This window comes from Chrysoperla carnea, chromosome 4 (assembly GCF_905475395.1).
Source record: "Chrysoperla carnea chromosome 4, inChrCarn1.1, whole genome shotgun sequence".
Classification (NCBI taxonomy): Eukaryota; Metazoa; Arthropoda; class Insecta; order Neuroptera; family Chrysopidae; genus Chrysoperla; species Chrysoperla carnea.
This window is the reverse complement of record NC_058340.1, coordinates 65650664-65666407: the sequence shown is the minus strand read 5'-3', so window position 1 is coordinate 65666407 and position 15744 is coordinate 65650664. Positions and strand designations below refer to the sequence as shown.

At 29.3% G+C, this 15744-nt stretch overlaps 1 protein-coding gene across 4 annotated transcripts in view; it reads right to left on the bottom strand.

Moving 5' to 3' along the window:
- LOC123298325 overlaps positions 1-15744 on the bottom strand; it is a 130136-nt gene that overhangs the window by 72821 nt on the left and 41571 nt on the right. The window contains exon 1 of one of the 4 annotated variants that reach the window (XM_044880295.1): positions 12233-12289. The exons of the other annotated variants lie outside the window; for them this stretch is intronic. Within the exon in view, the coding sequence (XP_044736230.1) occupies positions 12233-12263 (31 nt within the window). The 5' untranslated portion in view covers positions 12264-12289. Of the gene's footprint in view, positions 1-12232; positions 12290-15744 lie in introns of those variants that run through there. 4 annotated transcript variants of the gene reach the window in all.

Genomic DNA, 15744 nt, shown 5'->3' with positions numbered 1-15744 from the left:
AGTATCCTCGTCAAAAATACTCGCCAAAATTAGCCGAAGTGAAACTCACCATGATTGTTATGGCTGGCATCGAAGTGGCAGCAGCTGCAACGGTAGCTCTCTGTACTTTATAACAAAAATGAACTGAATTACACAAATAATCAAAGGTAATTTGAAGATGATACTCGCCTGTATTCGCGTGGATGTGTTGCCTTCGACTCGGATACAAAAAACCACCTTTGTAGCGAAGTCGGACAAGGAGAGTCGAGGACCACAGAGATCACCCCCGCATTTACGTTCCTCGCCCGACTGCCTGTTACTTCGCGAGTGTGAAGGAGGCTTAACAAAAAATTACAGAAACCGACTACTTTTGTTCAGAAAAAAAACTTCCCTTTGCCTCCTCATGTTATCGTTAAAATCCGTAAGTATTATAGTTCTATTGAACTATTAAATGCTAATTTAAGGGTTGCTGAACTTTTTCCCATCACTGTATTAAATCAATGTTAATAACCCTTAATATTTTATCAGTCATGCGATAACCTAGAAATTAAATACTTTAAATGATTTTTAAATGAAGATAATTTTCATTGTTCAAGGTAAAATCAACAAGCACACGAACGTGAAAAATGATGAACGTCGATTTCATCGACGATTGATTTAACGTGTTTGTGCATTGAACGCATACTTGATGGCGTTCAATGCACAAACAATTGCCATTACTTCGCACGTCCAAAATCGTAGACATGAAAAAAAACGGAGAGTGTCTATATTGTTAACAACACCAAATCCCGCATCTTTTTCTGACAAAAATCATCTGTCTTATGGAAGAGTTATAGTCATGAATACTTAAGCTCATAATTTTATTTACTTGTTTTATTTATTTTAAAACTTCAAAAATTTAAAATCTCAGCAAAAAATGTTTAAGCTAAAAATTTTGTATATTTTACGAATTAAACCAAATTTGCTATTAAAAAATTGGGGAATCCCTGTCAATTAACCTTTAAAACAATCTTGAAAGGTCAAATCGTCGGTCATATTATCTATAGGCTATAATAGCCTCATCAATAACTTATGGTAAAAATTAAATTAAGCAACTTGTGTTTGAGATATCATAAAAAATTTTATTAAATTTTATAAGACTTGTTTATGGTAATTTGTGCAATGAATATTACTAGACATATGTAATGCGTAGCTTCGCTTGGCAGTGCAAATTCAGATTACGATTGTGATACAAAAGTCTTTAACCAGAAGAGTAATCACAGATGATGTCGTTATTTATAAATTTACAGAATTTGCTAACTTCTTTTCTGACTGAAGCTTTTTATTAAGGATGTATGAGCATGACAACAATGTTTGATTTAAAGGCTCAAAATTTGTTTGTAGGTAGTCTTTTACTCAAAGAATATGTGGTTAAAATTTCAGCTTAGGTATCCGTGCAAATTTTTAAGAAAAAAGTCATTAAAATCGATTTAAAATACATTGGCTCTTATGAAGGAATCTCAAAAAACGACATATTTTGGAAGTTTTTGATAATTTTCATTTGGAATGAATGAAAACAAATTTTAAAAAAAACTTTTTAATAGAAAGTAAACATATTAGCAATGAATTAGAAAAGAAAAAAACTAAGTGTCACCGTCCATATAAGGGATGTAAGAGCAGGGTAGATTAAGGGTTGAAATTATTTTTATCTTATTTTCAACTTTGATGATGAATTTTGTTATAACTTCATGAATGTAGACGAAAAATAAGAATAAAATTTTTCGATATGTGTCTTGGTTTTCAAAATATCGAAAGCTAAATAATTAAACAAAATTTTCAATTTTCAATATTTTGAAAATTAAGCCAGATATCGAAAAGTTTTATTATTACTTTTCGTCTTATATCGTCAAGTAATAATATAAATTTATCATCAAAATTGAAAATATCTATTTTTAAATTTGTGCCCCCACTACCATGCTCATACATCCTTAAATGGACTCAAAAACCCAAAACAAGTAGTTAAAATTTCTAAATTATTAATTAAAATTACTTATAACCATTTTTGGACAAATTTTACAAAATTAAGACATATAAAACTTTGGTATCCCCTTTCGACTGAGAAAAGTAACCTGGAGACTTTAGTAATATTTCTTTTTATCGAATTCTTGAGTTAAGGCAAGATTTATAAAAAGTAAAACTTGTTACAACACTGAATCTACCAGACTGCGACTTAAAAAGCAGCTTGGCAGCTTGATCAATATTTCAATTGGATCAAATTCTTGAGAAAAAGGCATGTTTTAAAATACGTAATTAAAAAAACGTCACTTGATGGCATCATCCCCGGATTTAAAACAAAATTGTATGTAAATAATAACATTTTATAAAAATCAAAGACATTTCAATTAATAAGAGATACTTTACTCACCTACCTCCACCACACGCCCATCGGTAATGGATTCCCCGTAATGATTGATATTAATAATTAATCGATCAAAGTTTAAAAATAACAGCCTCAGTTTATTAATTACATTGCAATTGAATTTTTTATTTTGTAAATATCAAGATTTGTAAAATGTAAATAAATAGAAATAAGAACTGTAATTTATTTATTTTGTATCATCAATAAAAATAAATCATATTTTAATAATAAATTAGTAATAATGGGGCTCGTTCACGCATTCATTGAAATAGGGATATAGATTACACGAAGGAATCTCGCATGGTTTCATCTCAGGCGCCCTTTCATTGATATTTAAATGTGTGTGTGTGTGTGTGTGTGTGTGTGTGTGTGTGGACACCTACATAGTTTCATTCTAGGACCTATTTGAGTGTATCAAGATCAGTATTTAGTAAGGTCAGAATGTAATCAAAAATTGTGGGACTCCTGCATTTTTTATATATAGTAAGATGTTTCGATACCTAAAACAAAGTGTGAAAATTTGTGTGTCAATTAATGAATATTAAATACGCCTTCTGTATAAATTTCAAGTCGAATCGAAAACAGCCCTTTTTACATGGTGGTATACGAAGAAGTCGTTAAAATTGTTGATTTTTTAGTCAATAAATGCTCATAAAAAAGTTTTACCATTTACATAAGAAATTTTAATCAATATTCTTCAAGTTTTAAGCTTTAAAATCATACCAAAGAACTGGTTTATGAGAAATGTGTCCTTTTTTAGGTAATGTCTCCTAAACCGTTCAAAGAATCGCTATGAATTTTTCTCGAAAAAAGTATAAAATGATGATTAATGAATAAATAAAATTTCAAACTTTTTGGATCATTTTAATTTTTTTGTATCAAAATACCTTAAATCAATAATTTTTTTACATGAATATGTCTATTAATATGACATTTCAATGAGCAAAACATTTGAAACACAAAATTGAGAATTTTCCGAGAAAAACTAGCTCAATAGTAATTATCAAACGGTGTGAAGAATTTTCATAATTAGTAATCTTAGTATTTGTCATCATTATCGTAAAAAGCTTAGCACTAAAAATAGAATTGATGCAACAGCGAAATTTATTATTGTGGATAAGAAATGTTTTCAATTGATGTACTCGTCATAAAATAAATAAATAGCTTTGTTACGAAATGTACTTTAAAAAAATCACAGAAGTGGAATGAATATACCCAGCGAATTCCTTCTTAAGAATACTCACAATGTTCACAGATGTAAGCAAATACTATATAAGATTAGGACTCTTACTAACTACTACTTAGGCTAATACTATTAGAACTTTTGAGGAACAATTTCCAAAAACTTTTTTATACTTTCTCTCTTAAGCCGCTTTGTATACGCTTTAATTTTAACGTCTGTAAGCTGACATTGCCCAGTAAAGCGATAGTTTACAGCTAGTGTGCCATAATTCGGTAATATAAGCTCAGCTTTAGTAGGTAGTAATTAAAATTGCACATAATATTTATTGTTTTTACATAATAATGCAATATAACCTAATAATTGTTCAACGACCCCAATTTTCTTATACCTACTACGTTTAAATTAAGATATCTGTTGCTGACAATTTAAATTGGCATGAATGTCCAAGATCCTATATCGGATGTCTTATTATAAAATTCATATCCAACAGGAATATACTTATAATTCCTATGTATATATACAAAATTTGCAATTATTTTCTTTGAGAAAAATTATAATCAAAGTTCTTTTATTATAATTGTATAAACAATAATTTACTAATTCAAAAAGCTAGTGATCTGGCTCCGAAAGGTAACACTCATACGAGTTGTTATAGTTTTTTAGTTTTTTGATTATATTTTATAACATAGTCTTAATAAAATCGAGTATCTAAGTGATAAGAATTCTCGTTGATTTTTTAACAAGCTTCATATAGAACAACTGCCAACGTCTTGTATTAAACAGGTTATACTGACAATATGTCAATTTCTCATTAATAATGTTTCAATTTATTTATTTCAAGAAATATAATTACAGGAAGCTTTTTAAAATATTGTAGGTCGAATTATCTTAGTTTTTTTTTTTTTTTTTATATATATTTTAAAGGATTATGTTCAACGCTTGACGCAAAAATATAACATTAAATTCTTGTCTCTTTTGGAAAAATCCACTTTTATTGTGGTATACTGGTCTTTAAGAGCCAGACTAACGACTTTCTGATTGCATAAATTATTATTATAATCCCTATATCTTTTTATACCAGGCATGGGCGAGTTATTTTCGAAGTCACCATTGTTATAACTTTATTGTGTGTCTCTTTATCCAAGTCCGCATTGCTCATTTAAGAGAAAGCGAGACGGATATGCGACTCTTCTACCTATCTCAGTTTCTCTAATGGTAATGAGATAGGTAAAAAAAAAAACATTGTCTCTCTGTCTTACTTGTATTTTTGGTTGTCAATGGTTAGGTTGCCACTGTTTCACTCGTATATTAGTTACAGAAGTCCAAGAATATAACCTAACAGCCAATGTCTTAAGAAATATCTTAACCACCACAGTCGATACGACTCAACTTTCAATAATATCGGTATACATTGTAATATGTTTATGACAAGTTAGATGAACCAAAGTTAAAACACAAGATAACAGATCCACTCGAATTACAGTCATCTGAATAATCTTCAGAATAGTCTTCAAGAATAATTTGTAAGTAAGTATAAGTACATTTTCATTTGACGTCATAAAAATATTTTTTGTTTATAATAATAATTAATAGCCAAGACATCATATTCTTATTTTACAAACACACAACCAACGCAATAAAATTTTCTTTAGGTTATTTTTGTATTAATTGTTTTTGTATTAAGGGCACATTTATTTTGTTTCTTAATAATAATGTTTTTATTCTTCGAGTTTTCTAAACTATTTTTATACCATTGTTTTCGTTTTTCTTTTTTTCTTTTTTTATATACATATTTATAATTTTACATTTATAATTGAGTCTCAAGTTTGTAAGGCCTAAAAATATTGATGTTACGAACAAAATTTTGGTTTAGATGTTCATAAAATCACCTTATTGATTTTCGGATGTCTGTCCGTCTGTCCGTCTGGCTGTCTAGCTCTCTGTCTTTCAACACGATAACTCAAAACCGAAAAGGGATATCAAGCTGAAATTTTTACAGCGTGCTCAAGAAATAAAAAGTAAGGTCGACTTCGTAAATGAGCACCAAAGGTCAACTGGGCCTTGGGTCCGTAGGACCAATTTTGTAAACTGTTAGAGATAGAACAAAAGTTTAACTGAAAAACTTTTGTTTGAAACATTTTTTCGTAAACATCACTGTTTACCCATGAGGGCGCTAATTGTATAGTATGTATTATATGGGAATATCAGTTATGTATGTGTGACATGTATGTATGCGTAATGTGATCAGTAATGTGTGAGTAATCAGCATTGTACATGGTATTTCAACAATTAACTCAGTCAATTTCTCGGCCAGAAATTAGAACGAACTTTAACAATTGATGATAGAATGTACAACATCCATATCAGTATCCTATCCCGTCTTTGAGCTTTGCACAACAAATACAAATTTAATTCTACGCTTTTAGAACAATATTATTGAAAGAATCTCTAATGAAACGAAAATTGAATGATTAAAAACGTTCAATTCGTAGCTATTGCTACCTATATGCTAAATATGTAAAGTACATTATCACTTCCAAATCATTCGAACGATTCAATTATAAATCGCATTTAATTATTTTATTTAAGAGGATTTATGAAAATTTATGCATGATTATCGTCTAGTTTAAAAACTGCTACATTTCAAAAAATGCCGACAACATATGCCGTGTTACCAATTAACTTATAATAAAATGCCGATTGTACAAAAAAAAGACACTAAATTGTACCTCCCATGAGATTTATATAGCAAACAAGTTAATCTCTCTGTCAATAAAAAAAAAATTGAATAAAACTCACTGAAAACAAGTCATAATATATACCGGGTATATCAGAATAAACGGGGCGTTATGGTATAATGAAACAAGAATTTTAGAATAAAGTATATGGGCCTGGAAACGTTCCACTTTGGAGCTCCAGGCGTTAGGAACTTTTTATACCGTGTTGAATTTCTGCCGAAACTGTTGGGTTTTCGCAAAATATGTTTCCCATAAAAGTTGTTAGTAATTTTCAATAAGAACTTATGGCATTTAAAATTTTTTGGTGGAGAAAAACGTCAAATAACAAAAACGTTTTTCAGACAACTATGACCCCTCCCCTCCGAAAGATCCTTCCCTGGCGTAGCTCAGCATAACTTATGAACTAATTAACTTCCCCTCTTGATCGGGCAATATGATTTATGGAATATCCACAACTTCTTCGTAACAGTTTTTCATAAATCCAACACCATCGGCAGAAATTTGACCCAAACACTTACACCTCTGAAGAGGACCATTTCGGGACACATGTTTCCCCTATATTCCCCTAATTTATTGACTCTTATTTCTGATACTCCCTGTATATATTAGAAAATGCATGATGCACGATGCCCAAAGTCATTTGTCGTCCCATGTGGTCTAAATGAACACTGAGAGAGAACCCCAGACTGGTCTAATTATGTGCAGTGTATTATATGGAAGAGAGACATTGTCGAAATTCCATTTGTATCATTTATTTCTTGACTTATTTTATACCTTTATTATGTGTATTTAATTATTAGAGCTGGGCAAAAATATTCGAGAATGTAATAGCTGCAATGAATTTATCATTACACACGAAATTCGTAGCCCCAAACCTTACGCCTATCCTAGATATTGTAGGCGAGATTGTTCTTTTAGCTATAATACAAATCCTGTATTGGTTGGGCATACAAGAATTAATCAAATCCTATTGATTTTTGTGATGATTGGGAAGAAAATTATTATAGAAAAAAAAGCAAATATGGTTATAGTGAAATAGTCCAGCTCTGATAAAATAAAAAATGAAAATCTTCGACGATTTTACTACAGGTATAGTTTTTATTGCAACAGTTTTCAGAATTGAAATATAGAAAGAAAAGATTTGAGAAAGATGAAGTATAAAAGACAACTTCTGTTCAAAATCTGTATCTCATTGATGAAATTGACGTTAAATAAATCGAATTTTAGGTAAATTTCTACGAAATACTAGTAAATAAATACCACGGTCAGACAAAAACACATGATCAGTATTAATGAACCCGTCTATTCTATGAATCCAAAACGTACACAAAAAACTTTTTAGTAGAAAATAAAACCAATTTTTTTTGTGTTTTTTAAAAAGTTCAAAAATGTTTTGAATAATTTTTATAAACCGTTATTTTTGTAACACCAGAGAAATTTTTGTCACTGTTGCTATAGTAAAAGTTTTCTACTTAATTAACCAAAATATTTGTAAGAGAATTGATTTCGCAGGGATAATTAGCGAATATTTAAATTAACGTTCATTTAATTTGCACAACGTTTCAATATTTTTTTGTATCTTTTTCAAGCTTAGTATAAAACATTAAGCGATAAACAATTGATATAATAAATAAATAATAGACTTAAAAATACTATAATATTAAAAGTTATATAATATAATATTAATGATGACAAATTTATTTTCATGCATTAATTTACAAATTTGAAAATATGATTATTTTTTAGGCTTTAACTTTTAAATTTACGGCTTCATGTTTCCCAACGCTTCCACCAATATTAATCCCGTTTGATACATGGCACATAAGTCTATTTTATTTTGATTTAAGTCCAAAGTCAGATTAAAATTGGAATTCATATTCGATAATGACTTTTCGAAAGTTATTTATTACGTCACTAATACAAATTTTTTTTAAGTCATATCTGGTTCTCAAACAAATTGTTATGAAATAAAAATTAATTAATATAAAGAAGTCATTTGATCCAATACAGTATAACTTCGTTAAAGATGAAAAAAAAAATATGAGTTTTCACCAGATTGATAGCAAAATAACAGAATAAAGGTTTTCCCATTTGCCAAACATAGCGTAAAACGAAAGGCATAATAATTGTATCGAAAAGTTAGAAATAAAGATCTGTTTTTTAAGAAAATGTAGCAATTTCCTACATTTTAGGTTAATCGATAGAGAGGTTAATATTCAGGCCATGTATAGATAATCTGAAGAAGAGTTTTCATGTAATTAATCCTTAAAAATTGGCATTTTAACATTTTGTAAATAGCAAATGTTGAATAAACGCATACATTTTCGTTAATGTTTTTCCACCTTCTACAGATTTAAAAGTTAAAAATTCGTACTTTTATGAATTAAATCTCTTACATTATATTAAAATTTTAAAAAAAATTGTTTGACGAAGGGTTTTGTAAATATCTTAATTAAAAAAGATAAACAATTTTGCAAATTTTCATTCGCTAAGATGGTGAGTCAAAAGACGAGTATTTATTATTTTTATTAATTAAATAATCACATAAAGCCGATTAACTTACAGTGATAATTCATCAACCTTAAGAATATTGGCATAATGTTTTGAAAAGTTAACAAAGTTCTACTGTACTATTAAGTTTGCCATAATGTTCTTATTAAGAACGCAGTGCAGTAGTTGATGTTTCGGACCCGTTAATGATATAATTAAATATTTACCTCTACCAATGCATTGCATTGTCTATAAAGTAATTTTTATATTTAAGAGGACAAAAATACTTAATAACTTTTATATGATCGGTGTGGTTTTGTGTACATTGAAAAATGTTGAATGTCTGTAGAAAAATATTTTATTATACAGCATGCTTCAAAAAAAAACTTCCTTTCCATAGAAAGGATAAAAATGGGAAAATAGAAATCGATTTTTTCATCTGCCTGGATTCAGTGAAAGGTAATCGAATCAATTGCGAGAACCTCCACTTTCACTCTCAAGATAAACCATGTTTTCATATGTTTCAATTATTTAGGGTAATTAAGATTCAGAAAACCAAATTCTAATTCATTTGACGATTCAATGAGTTTTTTTCGCGATTTATTCAGAATCTCTCCGAAGTAAAAGCTTTTCGTACAAGAATTTTAGACGATATTTCTACAAATTACTCACTTGGTCGATAAACAAAGTAGATTTTTGTATTTTTTGTGCTAAAATTACCTTATCAAATTCAGAAATAAAAAATTTTTTTTCTCGATTTTATAAAGAACTAGCTAAGAACTACCCGCTTTGCTGAGCAACATCCCCACTTGCACCCCTCCCTCCACATTTCCTTGCGTTGGATAACAGTTTTGTAATGTACACGTCATGCTCTTTTATTTGATACCCCACTTAGGTATATTTGTAAATATTCGATATTTCCTTCCCACTTTCTCGCTACACCTTTCTACCCTCCGAAGGTTAAAAAAATTTCTAAATGTAATTTAAAACATTCTGACCAAGTTTTGAACTATTAAAAGCCATAATTGAAAAATATGAATTTTTTATTCATGAACACCCCCGCAACCCCCCTTGTGGGTGGAATTTCGTAAAATCCGTTCTTAGCTGACCTCTACTTGGCAAAAGGAATATTCCTGCCAAATTTCAAGTCTCTAGGTCTTATAGTTCCAGAGATATCGTGATGAGTGACTATCTATATCTATAGAAAGTCTCCTATATATTTATAGAAGATAATAAAGAATCTCGGAAAATTTTTTTGTCCATGACTTTGATATAAATTATTTTCTAGAATAATTTTGAGCAAGAAAATTCAAAAATCGAATCCATTTAACAATTGGGCATGTAATTTCTGAGATCTTACCTAAAATAGTATACAAAAACCGATATCTCAGAGAAGTTTCTAACATAACGGTACTAACTATTATATGCCAGCTGGTTTTCAAGATTATAAATTGGACAATTAGATGAGTATAATTCTAAATATCTGCAGAATCGCATCGAAATAAAGAAATAAACGAAGCTTTTTGTACGAGAATTTTATATAATATCTCAAAAACTACTCACGTCAATTTAATCAAATTTCGAAACAAAACAGTTTTTCTGATTGTCTTACAATATTATTTCCATAGTTATATAATAAAATATCATCACTAACTACATTGAAATAAGAATGAAATATTGCTTTTTACTCTGTGAGTAGTCATGGTAGGCAGAATCTGATCGACACTAGTGCTTCCAGTGAAAAATTTTGTCGATAAGGTAGGCTAAGTTATGACTAATTTTTAATTGTTTACATGTAAATGGTTCAGATAATGTCAAATTAGAAATAAGAATTAAACTTTTGCATTAGAAATTGTGAAATAATATAGACAATAATAGCATGGGCGTCAGACCCATTCTGGTTGGCGTTATCCACAATACTTCTGGTGGATAATCCTATTCAATACTGTACAATTACTTATGCTAACATAGGTACTATAGTATCTGTGTCTCCTGTGTCTCTATATCATCCAGCATTGAAGTAAACGTCATACATTTCATACCGTGTACCTATTGAGACAGTTATTCAGAAAACTTCTAACTACAACATATCAAAAAATTCAGATTTATCTGCGGTTGTCATTTCCTATAAAATTTTGAGTGTTGTCCTTTATAGAAAACACCTTGTATAAAATAATATTAAACTTAAATAATCATCTCATACACAACTTTTGTATGATTATTGTATGCAAGTATGCAGAAGCAAACATGTGAATTGTATACAATAGTTAAATTGCATTTATGATTATTACTGGACGTGAGCTCAATCAAACTTCAAAAACTGCATTCATTCAACTTGATTGATCCGTTCAACAGACTTTTCGGGAAATGTTATGAATTCCTTTTTTATAAAACTAAATAAAGTCATTGTTCTTCACTCTGTTTTTTTTTTTTTTTTTTTTTTTTTTTTTTATTAACCAATCATAATTAATGTCTCATTCAATATATCATGTGAGACATGCTCAATCAATTTCAATTATTTGTTACTGAGAGACTCTACCGGTACCTACTTAAGTTGTTCTGGTCAATCACCGCACGAAAGTATTATAAACTTGCATTATTTTGAAACTCTTTAGATTTGAAGGGTACTCGAATCACTGTGTAGGAAACTGGCTTTCTATCAAATTTGGTATAATATTCTTCTTGTCATTCCGAACGAATGTCTCAATGGGCACAAATCTCGTCAATGTCCCGTTTTCGCAATTTTCTATGTCATGCCAATGTGCCGTTCAAGAGGTGCCGAATAATTTATGCCAGAAACGATGACGGAAATGAACGGGCTTCAGATGTAGTTACCTAACATTCCTACAGTTTTGAGTAATTGAATTTGAGCAACCGAAAGTGTCCAAAACTAAGAGATACTTTGAGAATGTTTGGTAGCCTCATATGAATAACTCTGGCAGAAATCAATTTATTCTTGTCATCGTTTCAGGCACAAATTATGCGATTGCATATAATAAAGCACTTTTTCGGCAATTCAATGAGTAATCGGGGATATCAAAGATGATTTAAAACGCCTCAAACTTTTGGATATGTCACCGTTTTTTCTCAGCAAACCCTGATTTGATATCATGTTTGGCCATATTGAATTTATAATGACGTCATATTCAAAAACAGGCGAAGCGAGTTTATTTCGATAAGTACTGAAGTATAATATCTTAAAAAATCTGCGACTTAAGTCTAGCAATCTAAGTCGAGATAATAAATATCTATGTATAAAACCTTAAGTGCTGTAAATTTGCTAAGTAGGCTTAATAGTAACCGTTTGTTCTTGTTAGTAAATAACGTAAGGACGTTAAAATAATCATTGAACAAGTAGTAAAAATGAAATTAAAACCATAATTAAATTAAATATTTAAATTAATTAATTAAAAATGTAAGTAAAACTAATAATATTTCATTTACCTTTTACGAACGATGGCTTTATCATGAACATAAGTCATATTTTTATGTGGCAAAAACAACACATTTCAAAAAAAACGGGAACACAAATGAAATTTTTATTGTACAAAAACACAATACACGAGAAACAACACAAGGACGCGAGACAACACAAAATTATTTAAAACTACAATACATATTATATGTATAAATTTTGTACGATTCGACAAAGGACACAAGAAAATGGTAAAAATTTTATGAAAAACATGATTGAAAAACAAACACAATTTTTAAAAAATTTACAAAAAAAACCTTAACAAATAAATAATTTCATACTGTTAAAATAAATTCCGCTTCGCGTTCACTTAAATATTGTTTATATTTTAAAACCATAAATTTAGTGAAAATTTTTTGACATTTCCCAACCAGAAAATGATAAATCGTAAAAACCTTAATATTAAAATTATAAAATTATAAAAATTGTTATTAATATTATAATATTTTTGTTTTTTGTTTTTTAAATAATTTTTTTTCTAGTATTTCCTTGAGTTGTTGGTTTTCGAGTTTCCCACAATATTCGCGCTTGTTAGTTTTAACTTTTCTACAATATATTAGTATTAATTCTAAGTTATTTGTTTTAGTTTTTTGGTTTCGGACAAATCTCTTCTAAAAATTTTGTGTATATAAAATATATTAATAATAATATATTCTAGTGGCAACGTTTCAAATTTTATAAAAATAAATTTATTAAAAATAAAAGAAAATTTGATTGTTTGTGTAAAATTTTGATCCATATCTAATAGAAATTTTTGACATTTGACATTTTGTTGCCAGAAAAGTGTGTTAATAAATAAATAAATAAAAAATTTTTTATAGGTTCTGTCATTGAGAGTTCATTTTTGTGTGGCAAGAAAATGTATATTCGAAGAAAAATAAGAATTAAAACAATGTTTATATTCGATAATCTTTGAAATAGAAGCTGAATCTCATAAATAAGCATGTTTTACTACCTCAACGAATGATAATGGAAAGTAATCTAAAACCAGCAGCTCGTAAGAAGGGACTATACCATGTGTGTTTGTACCATCTAGGCATATACATATCTGTAGTATGACAGAATACATCCGTTTAGTAATGCATCTAAGCGAGAGGTATTATATACATGTATTGAACATTAGTTGGAAGACTTTAGGAGAGTGGGAGTTTTTTAGTTACAGATAACTAGTAAGTTCATCAAAACTCCAACTCTCTGCATGCATACAACAGAAGATCTGTGTTATCGTATCTGCAGTCTTACAACACATACATATAATACCTCTCGCTTAGATGCATTACTAAACGGATGTATTCTGTCATACTACAGATATGTATATGCCTAGGTGGTACAAACACACATAGTATAACAAAAATATTATTAAAAAAACTAATATAAAAATGTAATGTCACATGTAAGCAGTTATATTTTTCTAATTTTGCTCCTATAAGAGTGTAGATTACGTGGTTCAATTCCAGCTTCTTTAGAACCCCTCCTGTTGGAATCTTTGATTTATTATCAATTCAAGATGCAAATTTTATTTTTCTAAAACATTGGCAATACGGCATTGTAAATGTATGGCCTCCATAAAATATACCCAATAAAAAACCTAAATTTCAGTCTGGAAAATTAAAATTACAAAACTATGCCACATAATATCTGGCAAACCTATAACCAACGATACTTTGTATCGTTGCAAAACTCTTATATCAATTTAAAAAATATTATATTACTTTCGCGATGCCAAGAATACACGCTTTTGAGAAGTGTGTTAATTTTACTGTTCCCCAGTACCTAACATCTTCTAAACGGTTAGCCCGATTTGAATGCGATCTTTATTTCAAGACTGATTTAAATGACATCTTCCTTACTTGTGGAAAATAAACTGTTTTATCCTAATTATTAAATGGACTGGGTGAATGATATGATTGTGGTAGCGCTGGGAAAAGTTAAATAACATGTTTGTAATTTTTAAAATATGCTATTTCTTATAGCACTTCTATACCGTAAAAAAAAATTATTATTAATCTTAAAGCACTTTAGTCTTTCCATGAAGGTAATATAAAGAAGGAGAGGCTGTTTTAGTGAACGTAATTGCATCTCTTCTTCTAATAATACCTCCAAGGGTCTTCCAAATTCGTTTCTTCCATTACCGGTCTAAATTCCGAAAATAAATTTCTTTTCGGACTCTTTTGCTGCACCTTGTGTAGGTTTTATCCAGGAATTACTTTTAATTTACATAATATGACTAAGCTAAACATATTTTTAACGATTTTTTATTGGTAAAAACTTATGTTATACATTTTTACATTTTTTTTCTGCGGTTTTTTAAACGTTTTATCTATTTTGATATCTCATGTTTAATCACCGTTTTTATTACCACCGATAATAGGAATAAATGCCGACTTCGTGTGTGAGTGTGTATGTTTTTTTTTTACGATTGATAGCGTCGTCTTGCCGCGCGCGCCATACGTTATTATTAATGAAATCCATATCATGGTGAATCATTTCTCCATTGACTCCGATTTTGACTGATGAATCAGATTTTTACATAAATTGTGTGAAGTTTACACTACTTAAATACATGTAAATATACAGGGTGTAACAAAAACTGCAGTACTTATCATATTCAAATTGCAGACAGAATAAAAATAATTACATATAAACATCTAACAATGTTTCAAATAAGTCTCTTAACATTCAAAATTTTAGCAATATATGCAGAAGGGGGCAATAAATTCAGTAGAAAATTCTCCTAAATTTGTGACGATATTTGTATTATACCAATTCCTTTTGCCTACAGTGCGGTCTCAAGTAAAAGCAGCAAAAATGACGATTAAGAGAGTTTATCGTTTTATTCTGTAAATTAATTATTTAACCCGATAGTATTGGGAAAATTAACAGGATTTTCGATAGAATAAAAGTGCCCAGGGCAGGATGAATATAAATTGCTATAATATATCCAAACTTCAAATTGATAGAGTAAAGGGTAGAATCGAATTGCTTGAAATTAAATCGTAACTTTAACTTTTCCTATCTGGAAAACCGCTTTTCTTTATAAAAAAAATTATGAAGTTTCACACGAATCAAAGAATGATTTCACCCCAATCAAAAATGTGTATAGAACAGCCTTACTTCAAGAACTCTGAAGGGAATCCTTTTGGATCAAATTTTTTATAATTTTTTTGATTAGTTAAATGAGTACAATACGGCTATCTGCATTTAGCCAAGAATTTTTGGACATACGGTATATTGTTAATATATTATTCAATCAATATCTGATGGAGTAAGACTTGACCACAAAATACCACCATAAAAATATTATATTTTAAAATTATGTGTGAACATATATGGACATTTTTAGACTATGATCCATTAAACAAATTTTAATAAAATGTCTGCGTAATGTACAAGATGATTTATCTCTCCAGAGAGCTGTTAATATTATCTTTGAATGAGAAAATCTCTAAGCGCATCATTATTTTATAACCAAATCCGCAAG